This window comes from Nymphaea colorata, chromosome 9 (assembly GCF_008831285.2).
Source record: "Nymphaea colorata isolate Beijing-Zhang1983 chromosome 9, ASM883128v2, whole genome shotgun sequence".
NCBI lineage: Eukaryota > Viridiplantae > Streptophyta > Magnoliopsida > Nymphaeales > Nymphaeaceae > Nymphaea > Nymphaea colorata.
In genome coordinates this window covers 19,024,453-19,039,357 of record NC_045146.1, presented here as the reverse complement: position 1 = coordinate 19,039,357, position 14,905 = coordinate 19,024,453, and the positions used below count along the sequence as shown (strand labels likewise).

At 38.2% G+C, this 14,905-nt stretch overlaps 2 protein-coding genes across 2 annotated transcripts; one reads left to right on the top strand and one right to left on the bottom strand.

The window, feature by feature from the left end:
• The first annotated feature begins 1,301 nt into the window (after nucleotides 1-1,301).
• LOC116261446 (carbonic anhydrase 2-like) lies at nucleotides 1,302-7,877 on the top strand. The gene is made up of 9 exons (XM_031640200.2): nucleotides 1,302-1,427; nucleotides 1,625-1,740; nucleotides 3,117-3,252; nucleotides 3,398-3,446; nucleotides 4,333-4,449; nucleotides 4,960-5,013; nucleotides 5,243-5,328; nucleotides 6,558-6,663; nucleotides 7,511-7,877. Exons 3-9 carry the CDS (start codon nucleotides 3,119-3,121, stop codon nucleotides 7,658-7,660), a joined length of 696 nt encoding a protein of 231 aa, XP_031496060.1. The 5' UTR covers nucleotides 1,302-1,427; nucleotides 1,625-1,740; nucleotides 3,117-3,118; the 3' UTR covers nucleotides 7,661-7,877.
• A 1,895-nt stretch (nucleotides 7,878-9,772) lies between these two features.
• LOC116261448 (40S ribosomal protein S9-2) lies at nucleotides 9,773-13,083 on the bottom strand. Its single transcript, XM_031640202.2, has 3 exons — nucleotides 12,966-13,083; nucleotides 12,012-12,393; nucleotides 9,773-10,138 (listed from the first exon to the last, which is right to left on the bottom strand). The coding sequence occupies exons 1-3, from the start codon at nucleotides 12,991-12,993 to the stop codon at nucleotides 9,955-9,957; spliced, it is 594 nt and encodes a 197-aa protein (XP_031496062.1). The 5' UTR covers nucleotides 12,994-13,083; the 3' UTR covers nucleotides 9,773-9,954.
• Nucleotides 13,084-14,905: the final 1,822 nt, after the last annotated feature.

Sequence of the window (14,905 nt, the reverse complement as noted above, 5' to 3'; positions counted from 1 at the left end):
AAAATTCCCAGGCATAATATCCGCACTTGTGGGGGCCTATGTCCGCTTTAACTTCGGCAAGGGTGACCCCCATGCTACTCGAACTAGTGACCAGCTGCTGATCCGAGCCAGTATGCCTCAGCTTGGCTCGAGTTTTACAAGTCTAGGTTGAGCTTAGGTAGAACTCGAGTTCAGTAGCTCAACTTTGTGGTAAAAGATTTATGAGATATTTAATTTGTATATGAAATTTATTTGTTTTTCATTAATGAATATGAATAATTTGCATATAATGAAGTACTTTTGTTAGTTGGACGTCCACTAGCTTGAGTTTTGGGGTAAAAGGCTTATCAGGTATTTGTATATCCAATCTGTTGGTCGTTCCTTAATGAAAATTTTTAATGAAATAATATGACTTATCACAAGTCTATTATTTATAATCCTTTTAAGTTTATTTATCTTCCCTCTCATAAATTCTTCATTAAAGTGTGGATTGGGTCGGATCCAACTGCGGTTGAAATATTGGAATAATTAGATCCAGATCTGGACTTGAATATGGATCTTTTGAAGCCGAACTTGGATCTGACTATCATAGGCCGGGTAGGATCTTATCCGATCCCTATTGGGTATTCGTTTTCGATTCAGTTCAGAAATTGCACATTGAATCCAAATCTCACTAGATTTTTTACTGGCTAAATGGTTCCCAAACCAGGTCGCTATTCGGATATACCAGACCCATTTGCAACCCCAGTCACATTGGTGTCTTTGATGAATGGCAAGATGGTTTCGAGGTCATATTTGGTGTCAGACAGTCTAGATATATTTGCATTACTTAAAGAACGGATCTGCCCAAGTCAAAGCCAGTATAGAACGAATTTGGAAAATTAAGAATTTGATTGCAACTTGGTATTGGACTTTCTTAGCACATCAGATTGATATTCAATTCTGACTCACATCCAAAGTCATCTTTTAAATGTAAGATCGCGATTTGGATCTGTATTTTTCTACATTTAAGATCAGATTCTCCTCTGAGGCCAATTCCATGAAATCTGATTGATCTGACACCCTAATAGTTAAAGAAGCATAGATGGCAGGTAAAACCAGCGCGATCAAATCTCAACAAGTCCTCAGTTTTAGTGTCGCTTCCGTCAAAAAGATGACAGTGTCCAATAAATTTACACACGTAAGGGGCTCTACTTTCAGTGTATAAGTATATTTTATGTACATCACATGATCGCCACCATCTGATCGATTAAGAGAAGAAAAAAAAAGTATAACAGTATATTTTATGTAGATCACATGATTACCACCATTTTCAGTTGAGACAGAGAGAGATGAAGAAGGCGCAGTGCTAGAAGAGGAGAGGAGCAGATCTGAGAGAGTAGGAAACAACGATCCTCTTCGAGAGAGGAAGGTGGTAGTGACAGAATAGGAAGAACAGGTTTGAGAGGGTAGGAAACAGCGATCCTCCTCCCTTCACGATTGTTCTTAGACATTCTCTCTCTCTCTCTCTCTCTCTCTCTCTCTCTCTCTCTCTCTCTCTCTCTCTCTCTCTCTCTCTGTGTGTGTGTGGCAATTTTTGTGGGATTTACCTATCGTTGCTTCTCTTTCTTACAGTTTAATTGCCATGTTTCTGTGGTATCTGTAGGAGGGGAAACAACTATAGTTCATTATTCATTTTCTTTACTCAAAGAACAGCAGAGAGAGGAAACGACGAAGGACTCCAGGGAAGCCATTGTTACAGAGACCAAGCGAGCTTCTCAGGTAATTAACAATCACTCGTGAAATAAAAGGAAAACTCCAAATGGTGATTCCCATTTATGTATTTTGATCATTAAAATGACATTGACCTTGTCCGGGAAATTAAAGATTGCCCACATTTACCCAGGAAAACTCCTGCGGAATGTTTTCAGTCTGATCTTAAACCAGACGCAGGAAAAGTTTTCCAAGCAGAAAGAGTTCACACCCCTCTTCTCCCTTTACTTTCTCTTCGTTGTGTTGAACTGCTCAGTACTTCTGATCAAAGTTTCTTCTTGTTTTCGTACCGTGGAAACTTTTTCCCAAGGATTTTCTTCCTTTTATTCAAACGCCAAATATCAAAATGGGTCTAGTTAGTGATCTTTCCAAGAGAAATTATCAGTTCTCGGGAATTTGCTTCCAATTTGGTTTAATCTGTATCTGATGTTTCTTTTGAAATCAAGAATTCTGCGCTTAACAGGCATGATATCAGAAGCAGACGTACAATCTTTCTTAGAAGCCACAGTTAAAGTCATTTATAAACATTAAAGAGCTATAAGAGGAAACTTGTAAGGATTGTATATAGAGTAAAGGTTTATTTTCAATAAGCTGATTTGTTCTTATATGACTTCACGGATGAGTTTGGAGGGCTCAAACATGCAGGCACGAAAAGATTAATCATATTGAAATTTGCATCGTGAATGAGATTTTATACGTTCAATCAAAGTTGACTTTAGAAATATGCATTTAAATTAAGAGTTAGGCCGTCCAAACTCATTCACGAATCAAATATGAAATTCAAATTCAACCAAAACGAAGAGTTGAATATATATATATATATATATAGTTGTTATCTTATGTCATTTTAGGGGTCCTATGTTGGAGTCAGGAGAGAGCAAGAGAGAGAATATGGAGTATAGCAACAGTTACGGCGACGGTTTAGTCGTCATATGTGACGCCCATTTTTGAAGGGGTCCGATCAACCAAAACCAACATTCAATTCAATCAGGACCGTCCGTTCCATTATCAAATGTTTTTAAATTGACGAGGCGTGAAGAACAAATTCTGACGCAAAGTTTCATGGGAGATGAGCGTAGCTATTTTCAGTAAAAGACGTTTCAAATTGCATGGCCGGCCAGGTGATCAACCCACCTCACAATGATGACCTTTCCGGGTTTGACCCTAATCTTTGGTCTATTTGGGTCCATCACCATCTTTTAATTAATTGCCTAAACAACTTCCTAATTGAGTTTAATTCAGAATGACGACCACGTTTTTTAGTTCTTTTATTTATTTTAATTTCCTGTCATTTTCTAATCTGCATCAGCAATATGGTTGAAGATCTTTGTGTATAAATAGGTCCGATTCTGCGTCTGATTTCTCACGTATTTTGCTGATCCTAGTAATGGGGGAGTTGGAGCAGCAGCAGCAGCAGCAGCAGCAGCAGCAGCCGGCGGCCGGCGTCGAATTCATGGAGGCCACCAGCCCTTTGGACAAGCTTAGAGAAGGATTCCAGCACTTCAACGAGGAGATCTACCAGTTAAGCGCCTACCCTTCTTGCATCCATTTGCTTATCATTATCATAGCTTAATTAATGCAACTTTGGAGATCTCGGCTGCCTTCTTTAAGATCACCTGGGAGGAGATCTTATTGTTATTTTACTGACAGCGGCTGATCTTGGCAGGAAGAAGCCGAAGCTCTTCCAGGAACTTTCACGGGGACAGAAGCCTAAGGTAAGAACAAACATACATATATGTAATCTTTCATCCATCTTCTACCTTTCCTTCTTCAACATCTTTACAACTTGATATTTGTCCTTTCGTCCATCTTCTTCCTTTCCTTCTTCTCGATAGGAGTTTATGGTAGCGTAATTGGAGAAGAAGAAGAAAAGTTCAGACCTCATTCTGCTTTCGTACAATATTTATGGTGGAAGATTCAACATGTATCTTACATTATTACTTGTCTGATGGCAGTAGAGGCTTTTGAAAAATATTTTACTCAGTCAAAATCGTACAACGCATCGTTCGATGCCATTGGCTCGTTCTTTTACTTTGCTCATTCCAAGGGCAGTTTCACCTGAACCATGACATGAGCATTAGGAACAACATAACGTATGACAGATTACATCTTGTGTTGAAGCTTGCTACATAGCCACGAGAAGGCTCCCATATATTTTACATTTTTTTCTCTTGGAATTATCGACTCTGGTTACGATCATTTTTAAAACTACATAATAGAATGTTTTGTAAAACGAAATCGCGTATTTAAAATTATAAAATATGTATATTCATGCCCACATAAATAATTTTATAGCCTTATTATAAGAATCATAGGACTCCACCCGGATATTCATTGGCACACTACCGGGATCTAAGGGAAGACTTTCTCCACGATGTTGAATTTTATATAAATAAAGAAACTCATCATGCCATAGTGGTAGTCTCATAACATGATCATGGTCCGTGACCATATTAATATATGCATAATCTTGCTTGGTTGGTCTTTTAAAGCTTTATTTTTTTTGCTAGAATATGTAAGATTTTTTTAGATGAATTATTCTATAAAATGTTTGTTAAGGGAAAAATAAAACTGTGGGGTGTGTTTGCAAATTGCATGCAGTACATGATCATAGCTTGCTCCGACTCGAGGGTTTGCCCGTCCAACGTGATGCAGCTGCAGCCCGGTGATGCCTTCATGGTCCGGAACATCGCCAACATGGTTCCGTCCTACGATCAGGTCCGTTATAGTTATTTAATTATTAATAAAAAGAGTTTGACTAATCTTCATGATTTTAGATTTTATAATTTTTTTTTCATTAGTAAAGAAGTATGAGGATTGCTCATGTGTGAACCACTTGAACGAAACATTTAGTAACATTTGAATGTGATATTCATATATAATTCAAAACTTCTATAGTAATGCCCGTCTACATTCATGCTTATCTTATAAACCACATAAAATATTCAAACTTACATCATAGCCGTTGACAATGTCATTCATACCTTGTGCATTCCACGTAAACTTTGGAGGTTAACTTTAAGTGAACGCGAGGGAGAGAGAATATGGCATGCACCAATATTAAGTTATCAATCATGTTTAAATAAATAAGACTATTAATTAAAAACATTATATTATTGAAAATCTCAATATCCTTATTCCAAAAAATATATGGAATATATTTCCTCCACCTCTTTGAAAAAAAGATAATTTTTATTAACCTTTGATTGCTTGAGTTGTTGAAAATAGGTCCGATCGAGCGAGGTGGGAGCAGCTATCGAGTATGCAGTCACGCATCTAAAGGTGAGCCGATAGAACTTCAAAGTTTAAACAGTTTGGATTCAGATAATCGAGTTTAATGGTGCAAAAATTTATACATGTTCTTATCTGCATCTATTCTTTTTCACTGGAAACACTCTTATAATGCTAATTTTACCGCTCCTGATTAGTATTGAATGAGTTTTTTCACTTTTCTTTTGCTTTGTTGATACATTTTATCTATCTCTGATTTTCCTTCTCTTTTTTCGAACAGGTGCAAAACATTGTGGTGCTTGGCCATCGTTCATGTGGTGGAATAAAGGGGCTTATGGCACTTAAAGATGACGCCACCACCAGCAGGTAAACAAACAAAAAATTATATATATATATATATATATATATATATATATATATATATATATATATATATATATATATATATATATGCTCTCGCTATTTAAAGTCATCCAACTTACTCATGAGGGTCATCTGATCCATTGTGATAAACGGTTGAACTAAAAACAAGAAAAAAAAAGTATGAACTTTGACGAAAATACTTATCACACTTTTTTTTTGTTTTTCTTTCAATCAACTATCCCGAATGAATTGGCCATGAGTTTGATGACTCTATAGGTGGAGTCACCATTAACTTACTTTATATAAGTCATATGCATTTACTCAGATTTGATAAGAAAACCGGGCTCTGAATACTAATCATGGACTCCAGTTCAATGATTCGGTTAATTTTACGCCTGTTGGATCCGAGTTGCTTTTTAAGAATTCAAATTTGAGCCAATCCGAGCCCTAATCTGATTAGGGGAGATCCAGTTAGGTGCTACCCGATAATAATCGGTCCAAACCGTTTGCATATCTGCCTGAGGGATGGAGTCAGAAAACTCTGGCTATTGGGCGCTAGATATCAAATTTAAAACTTTTAAAAGGGCACCAATAGATAAATTAAAAAAAAAAAAGTTGCTCAGTGAAGTCAATATAGAAATAAGAAGAGGCTTTTGGGGCATGTGTGGGCAATTGCCCACACATAATTCACACCTGCCTCTGCCCCTACTTGCCTGAGCCAAATTCTTCCTGCGTACAGTTGGGAGGAAAAAGTTGATTGCTCCATCTACTTGTAGATTCAAAACCACCGTATGGCGGCGTTTTCATTACCTTGGATCTCTGATGCAAGGTGATCTGAAATTTTAGGATCTTAGATTAACAAGGTTCATATGTTTGAAAGATGGAAGGACCACAACCTGGTTTTGTAAATTCCTGCATCTTTAATCTTTGAATCTCAAGTCGTAGCTTAGTTCCCTTGCATTTTTAACCATCTGGTTCCTCCGTGATGGACATCTCTAATCCATCACCAGCAGCAGCAGTTGACAGAAGGCTGTATTGATGGCAGGACATGAAGAGAACAAACTATGTATTATTTTTTCTGACAGATTTATTGAATTTGTTCTCTTCGTTGTTATCACAGAAAAGCGATAACAGGAAAACATGATTAGGTTTCAGATTCAATTAGTTTTTGTGATATCATGCAAATAGAATTTGATTGATTGATTGTGTGGTCTTTAAATGTTCTTTTGCAGTAGCTTTGTCGACAACTGGGTGAAAATAGGTCTGCCGGCGAAGAAGAAGGTAAAAGAAGCCTACCCCGACCTTGGTGAAGAACTCCAACATGCCAAATGTGAAATGGTATGCCCTCTTTGCCTGCAAGTTTCTGTAACAACCACAATACAATAGAAGCAGGAAAAAACAACTCCAGTTTAAATAGAAAAAATGCTTGCTCAATTCTCTTTAGATTCACCCCCACAAGATTTTGGGACAACCATTCTCTCATGAGATTCTAAAAGAGAAATGAGTCTCAAGAGTTGAACATGAAATCTTGAAAGATTTTGATTCTTTCATGAGCTGTGAACAAACGGAGTCACATGATCAATTGTGATTCCAGTAGGAACAGTTTTCATGGGAAAATGACATCAATTTCAAAGTTGGCATGATATTTCAATTTGTAAAGGGTGTATGAACACCATGTCATGTTCGACTGGGCTTCCAACATATTGATAGACCTCTTTCAACTTCAAGGCTTTATACCAATCCACCTAGCTGCTTGGGCAAGTAGCGTGTAAAAAGCATGTTGTCTTGCTCAAGAGCATAAAAAGTTTGGGATGGGGACACTCAAGTTGAAAGATGTATCTGTATCGTACCCCAAGCAGGTCCTAACATGACCTCGACCCCGAAGGTAGAGGAATGGAGGGGCTTTCGGTCTTCTTCAGGCAGTGGATCTCCTGCTCACCTGCAGTCCAACGACCTAGCTGAGTTAGATGCACAATCAACCATAATGTTGTTTTGACTATCCTTGAGAGTGTTGAAACTGTAGACTTCTTCAACTTTTGAAGGCTTTAGGTCAATCTATCTAGATAGTGCATAGAGAAAGTGCAAGCATAAGAAACTTCTATCTTCTACGAGGAATATCTACAATCTGCCCGAGAGATAATTAGAGCTAACCATCTTCGTTCTTTGCTGTTTGGATGTGTTGAAGGAAGCCGTGAATGTATCGCTTGGAAACCTGCTGACATACCCCTTTGTGAAGGAACGTGTGGACAACAAGAGTCTGGCCATCTATGGTGGATACTACGATTTCCTTGAGGGGTCCCTTGAATTCTGGGGCACCCCTGCCAAGATCATATGAGCATGACTTATGGACTTTGGTGCTCCACCCTTCTTAAAAAAGATGGTCTTGCTACTAGCTAGGAAGTATTTCACAGGCTCTCTCTCTCTCTCTCTTTGAGTATGTGATGAATAATGTATTCCAACAAGACTATTTTGCTTATTGCTAGTTTCTGTCAAGAACTAATGTGATGACAAATTCCAGCATTTTATCCCCTGATTACCATGAAAACCAGTTTTTTGTGCTAGAGATGTAATGGTTTGATTATAACCATTTCGAATATATGGATTTGGTGAGAAAATTCAGATCTGAATCAATACTGGATTTTCTTCCTTAATTCAATAGGCATCTGCTTCCAACTGGCATCAAAAGGTTATTACGTGTAAAAATTCTTATTCAGTTCTGCATTTTGGATATCAAAACTCGACCCAACGCTGAGGGCATTATGCAATATTGCACTAATAAAAAATGCTGGTCGTCATATTAAATCTCAATTTGATCCATTTAAATCTAGCTAGTGGGTGAGTCTTTGGATTCCAACTTGCTGGCAGGTTAATGGGCCGGACAGCGGCAAATAAGCAGCTAATTTCATTTTTGAATTTTCGAAGCATCAACTTTCTGACACCTATATACAAGTTGACGCTCAGGGAGACGGGCAAATAAGCAGCTAATTTCAGTTTTAAATTTTTGAAGCATCAACTTTCTGACACCTATATGCAAGTTGACGCACAGCGAGGACATCACTCCAAGACATCTAAAACAAGTCTAAAACCCCAGGAGGATGAAGAAAAGGGTGAGAGTTTTAGCTCTCTTGTGACAATAAGATGAAGTACTCCTCCTCACCCAATTTGCTGGGGTTCTCTTTAATTTTTCACTTAACGATAATCTCTACTATTGCACTATAAACATGATCCGAATGTAAAAGTCCATGCTAAAAAAGGCACAATGATCAGTTTTATGTTCAAACCCAATTACAACTTCACTAAAGGCTACTAAACAAGGAGCTGAGTACCCCCAGCTGACGGCAAGAACTTCATGTAAGCCTCCAAATTGGACCACGTCTAAAGTCCAACAAAAAGAATAACATCCTTGAATATAAGGTTGAAATGATTGACAAGCTCCATATTACACTAGCTGGGCTGGGAGTTTGGTGAGAACAGTTTCCAGTTTAATTTCTATGGATGTTACAATACCAAATTGATGGGTGGAAGATCATAGCAAGTTAAAGGTACGCTCTCTGATCAAAATTCCAACCCAAAGACAACCAGAGAACTGTCTCTGATCAAAACTCCATCCCAAAGACAACCAGGGAACTGTCTCTGATCAAAACTCCATCGCAAAGACAACCACGGAACTGCCTCTGATCAAAACTCCAACCCAAAGACAACCACGTAACTGTCTCTGATAAAAACTCCAACCCAAAGACAACCACGGAGGTTAGAGGAAAGGGGGAGCTTTACAACTGCGGGATACTCCTGCCGCTGACCCAACAGAACTATATGTAAGAAGTTTTACATAAATGGCAACTATAATACTGACACCTGTGCCGCTAATTGAAACGTCTGAACATGCAATCCGACTAGACACAGATGGTCCAACTGAACTGCACTCTCTTGAGAGAGTAGAAAAAACCTTGAAATTCAGAACTCTCCATGCATTTCCTCAACCCAAGTGAATAAGATTTATCAACGAACTGAGAAGAAAATGAGGAACTAAGGTTCCCTAGGCAATTCCTTCGTACCCCTATTTCAATTCATCCCAGATATCACCACTTGTAACCCTAGACACTCGTGAGTCTAAGTTGGGCAATACAACATGATTTAGATTAGCTGGGCATTCCTTTTCGCAGTCAACAATCACCCAACCAAATAACGGAAGTTCTTTTCCTAGTGAATGAATCAAACACTTCATTCATCCCAGAAAAGCCACCTATTTCTCAACATTTAGCTGAACCAGCAGCAGCTAGCTAAGTGTCCACCCACCACCTAGCCAGCTTGAGTTGTTTTATGCAGATTTGGTTTACATAGAACTTGCTCTCGGAACAGAATCCAAACACAGTATAAGCGCAAAAAATTTAAACTGATTATTAAAGGGAAAAGAAAAGGAAAATATCCAAAAGAAAAAAGAAGGAACTATCAGAAAACATTTAATATTCAAATCTAACTCGCAGTTGACATAAAAAAAAAATAGAATGCTACTATGCAATCACAAAAGAAGTATATAGATGTTCAGAAGGGAATCAGAGAGGAACTACAGTTCAACATATAGAGGTGATACTAAAAGGAACAAAGGGGGCAACAATTTCAGCTTGGAGCTCAGTCCTCATCCTCTTCATCTCCATCTCCACCAGCAGCCTTCTTGGATGCAGCCTTGAGATTCTTTCGCTTGACACGGCCGGGTCGTCCACCACCCAATGGACTTGTCAGAGAGAAGTCAATGTGCTTCTGAGAATCCACCCGGACCAGGAAAGATGGAATGTTCACCACTTGCCTACCAACCCTGCCAAAAAAGAAAAGTAAATTGCAAATTCAACAGAACAGATGGCTTCCATTCACTATGAAGTTTACAGAAACAAGAAACTCAATGAGCATATTACTTGCGTCTAGTGTCCTGAACACAGGAGACAAAATTTCTATGGAATTCAGGGTGTTCCTAAGACTGGGAATGAGAAATCTCATATAAGGAAATTAGGTCACTGATTTATGGTATCCAAAACTTTAGTGAAGCACCGGAACCAGGTTCAGCAATCATGGGAATGAAGCTTGAGCTGCATCTGGTTCAGCAATCATGGGAATGAAGCTTGAGCTGCAGGATGCGTTGCACCTCAGGGTTTGACACTGAAGTCTTGGCTTTTACCAAGGTATAAAGCTATATTTTAGCAACACTGAGCAACAGATTTTAAAAATCAAACACAGTTTTTTTGGGCAAAAATCACAAAGCAAGTATTATTTGTCCAGATATCTTTTATGTTTTCAATTCTTAGGTATTGTTCATCTTAATAATTATCTTTGTGAAAGAGGAGAAAGTTGTTTTACAAGCACAATCCTTCGGATTTTATTTTTGACTTACTGAAAAACTTGAAAAATTCTCAACCAACCAACAAATATAACCATAAGATGGATGATGCCAGTGCCATTCAAAAAATTAAAATAATTCAGCATTTTATGAAAATTAAGAAATTTTGCGTGGTCTAAATGAATACCAAAAACAGAACATGAATAGCATGGATTCTTAGTTGCTTCATACTTCACATGTTGACTACCCATTTGTACTTCTGAATAAGCACAATGGGCAAAATGTTTCCAATCAGAGATGACTCAAACGTTGCACAAGAAAAATAAATAAGGATCTTAATAACAGCCCTTATGATTAAAAAAAATGAAAAGAGGTTTTAAGGAGAAGCATGTGAAACATACAGAAAAGGACAAACAAAGGAAAGGATTAGAAACTCACAACCAAACAAGGAAGAACAAGAGAATGAGAAACAAACATAACAACAAGGAAACATGGGAACAAATATAATCAGTCAAAGAGGAATTTTGAACTGAAACAACAAAATACGAAGCTTGATTTTCAAGAATATCAATAACCAAGCTAAAAGAGCTTGGACTGATTCAACATATATTGGCTTTCTGGAGCTCCAAACCATTAGGCACTTAACTATAAGCAAAAATATTGTGAATTTTAAAGACCCTGAATTTTGTGAAACAAAACATTGATACCAAGCATGACATCTGGAATTTGGCAGCAAAAAAATTGAACTCAATTTGGAAAAAGAATATGCATCCTACATGCACAAATCTCTATGGCACAAAGAAAATTTAAAAACTCTTATAAAGAAAGTTCACACGGATAAGCTTCTTCCATAAGTTCAAAAGAATCAGCAGATAAACAAACAGAAATCCATGCTGAACATTATTCAGATTATCAAACTCATAAGATCGCATAATCTTCCACGACACCAGGAAAACAAACCTAGAGCTGCTAAACTTCCCACAGACATGAAAAGTAACCAAAAAAAGGGCAACCAACAGGATAATTCCAACAAAGGGCCATGAAACACCAACAATGATGGCACAATTTATCCATGGGCATCAAAGTAACAATAATCACTCCATCACAAGAACTGCGTCTAGAATAAGGACACATGAAAACTAGTAATAAGCACTTTGACCACTATGTGTGCCTGTGCATATGTAGTTTTGTGTTGTGTGTATAAACTATAAAGACACCTCTTATATATGGTTTTTCATGGTTGATTTTGACTTTGTCTAAAGTTATAGGAAATATCTTATGTTGATTTGACAGAAGAGATTCTCTGGAAATTTAAATGGAATGCAAAAATCAGACGGAAGTGGTTCGTGTTGTCAACCTGATATGCCTCTGCCTGATAAGGACGCGTGCATGGTGGATCGACTTCGCCATGCCCGACTTGAAGACGAGTGTCTGAAGACGGCGTTCAAGAAAGTTCTCAACAGTCAGGGCAAGGACGTAATCGAGCTTGTTCTGGCTTTCGTCCAGGAGCCCGTACTGGTTCATCCGGCGGAGGAGGGCATCTCCCTCGAAGATCCGGCGCTCGTTCTTCTCATCGAGGGTGAGGAGCTCCCTGGCCGCGTTCCTGATGCGGCTGAGGGCATACTGCACTCTCCACAACTCCCTCTTGCATCGGAGTCCATACTCCCCGACGAGCTTCAGCTCCGCATCTAGACGCTCCTTCTCATAGGGACGTCGGGGCTTCTTGAACGTCTTCCCATCTAACAACCACAGCCACCAAAAACAAACAATCAGATTAAGGATTGCACCTCAGGAACAATCATACTGAAGACCAGGAACGCCCTCAGAAGCGACCTCCAACACACCGACAAGCGGAATTAACAACGAAAAGTCAAAAGCTTTCTGTTCACCAACGGCAGGCCACTTGTTCGTGTCGCACAATGCAATGTCCCATTTTTTTCAGGTTTCACGAGGTGCTTGCGAAAACCCACCCACCGGCAAAACCAGCATAAGCAAAATGGGACTATGATAATTCTTCAAAATACTAGAATATCCTGTCTTAACACCAGATTTTCGAACAAATGGATCATCCAGAGCAATGCCATGGATAAAAAGCTGGTGATTTAAAGACTTCCGCCCTAAAAAATCCCCAAAAGACGAGCAAAAGATAACATGGAAAGCACAACAAAACCTAGGCAAAAGAAAAGAAACAGCAGCAAGAGGTAACGATAAACCACAAATCATGCGACAATCCACATATTCGGGATACCAGAAACGCAAAAGCAGGAAAAGAGACAGTCAGCAAGGGTGAAGAGAGGGAGAGAGAGCTTACAATTTCTATAAAAGCTAACGTGCACCATGGCTGGCTGCAAGCATCAACTGGCGGCAGGCGCGGCGCAGAGAAGGCTGAGGAGGAAGAAGAAGGGGGGCAACCAAAACGAGGGTTTTATAGTCTAGGGAAGAGCTCTGGCACATGTGGGTTATGGATCTGGATCTCTTCTATAATTAGTTTGGATCACAAGGACATTTCCTGTCCTTGATCCGACTTCCGAATAGGGAACCATTCGGGTTTGAATCTGATTATATCCATTATGAACCCCATAGCGTTCGGGTTGGTTAACAAATGATAAGAAAGAGGTCCATTTGATCAAGATATGGAATTGAGTATGGATCTCTTGTCCATGAGGTTTGGATCTAACCGGCACTGGTCCATGGCCCCGATGACTAATATCTCGGAAAGCCATCGTTGTCCATTTGGTTTTAGAATCTTCTCACTCTGGTTTGGATCCGCTGGTAACAAGTTTGGACCTGAGCTGACCCACAATCAACTTCACAAGGGCTCAGTTTGATGATGAGAATGACATGGATATATGTTCATAATCATGTTTGAATTTCAGGTGAGCAAGAGGAATAATCCCACCACCCAAGCAAAAGTCTGGTTCCATTTTGAAACTGAGTTGTTCCAAAGCTAATGATAATTCGAAGTTCTATTTTAAACTTGTCTACACTTAAAATGTATTGTACCCTAATTTGCTCTTGTTGTTGTCTAATATAAAACCTTCCCATACTTGGTTACCATAAAAACTTTTCTATTGTCTTTGCCTTACGTTCAAAGAATACATATGTAAAATAATATAAATCAGTCTGTTTAGAGACTAAACTTCATGGTTTCTTTCTCTTGTTAATTAAGATCCTTTTTTTTTCATATTCATTTTGTTTATTGTTTCTTGTGGCTTCTTTTCACAATTTTTTCTATTTCATTTTCCATTTTGTCTGCTTTACCAATCATGAGGAGGAGAAAATGATTATAGAATAGAAATTAAAAAAAAAAAGTGCACTCGAGAAAATAAGCAAAAAAAAAAGCTAAAAATTCAGTTCCTTTAGATTTATTTTCTCACTCTCTTGTTGGCTGTGACTCATATAGGCGCATTTGGGAGGAGCATAACAATATGGTCTTCAAGATCTTCTTATTGCCGGAATCTATAACACATTTTGTGCAAGGGAATGTCCACTTTGCTATTCGGTTATAACACTGTCTTTTGTTTGTCGTTGGATGATTATGTCGGTCCTTCTATCAACTTTCTCCTCACTCCTCTTATTATGTTTTGTTGTGCTGTTGTTTGTATATTTTATTCTTTTATTTTGTTTTTGTATAAAGGAACTTCTTGTCTCTAAATTTTGTTGCTAAATTTTGTTACGCATTTTCATTTTATAGGCTCTCTCTCTCATTTTTGAGGTATCAACGCAATCCTAAACCCTAAAGCAAGGATGACTTTCTCTCTCACTCAAACGGTAAGAAGTTTGCATCATTGTTGAAAACCCCAAAGGCAGAAAAACATTTGATCATTTGGATGACACAATCGTCTAACCCAGATTTAAGAAAATTTGATTTCATAACCTAAAAAATTGAATTAAGTTTTGGGAACATGGTTTGTTGGTTTGTGACAGAACCTAAAAAGCCTTAGGACTAACTTGACCAAGGTTATGTTTTTCACTCTCTTTTACAAGACCAGGTTTTATCGAAGCTAGTTTTCCTTAAACCCAGTTTTAATATCTTGTAAATACTCCAAAACATTGTTTCTGAAATGTCATATGCTCACTTATTAAATTGAAATTTAAACTGTTTAAAAAGGAATAAATTACTCAATTCCATTCAGCTAGTCCCAGCCGATTCAGCGAGCTTATGGATAAGACAACCATGTTAAGTTGTTAACAAATTGATTTTTTAAATAAATTATCATTTTTCATTGCACTTTAATTTCATGGAAGACC

Coding starts and splice junctions, on each gene's coding strand:
- LOC116261446 (XM_031640200.2), top strand. CDS start 3,119: ATGGGGGAGTTGGAGCAGCAGCAGCAGCAGCAGCAGCAGCAGCAGCCG. Junction 3,447..4,332: donor CACGGGGACAGAAGCCTAAG/GTAAGAACAAAC, acceptor AATTGCATGCAG/TACATGATCATAGCTTGCTC. Junction 6,664..7,510: donor AACATGCCAAATGTGAAATG/GTATGCCCTCTT, acceptor GATGTGTTGAAG/GAAGCCGTGAATGTATCGCT.
- LOC116261448 (XM_031640202.2), bottom strand. CDS start 12,993: ATGGTGCACGTTAGCTTTTATAGAAATT. Junction 12,394..12,965: donor CGTTAGCTTTTATAGAAATT/GTAAGCTCTCTC, acceptor TGTGGTTGTTAG/ATGGGAAGACGTTCAAGAAG. Junction 10,139..12,011: donor ATCAGGCAGAGGCATATCAG/GTTGACAACACG, acceptor CTTTTTTGGCAG/GGTTGGTAGGCAAGTGGTGA.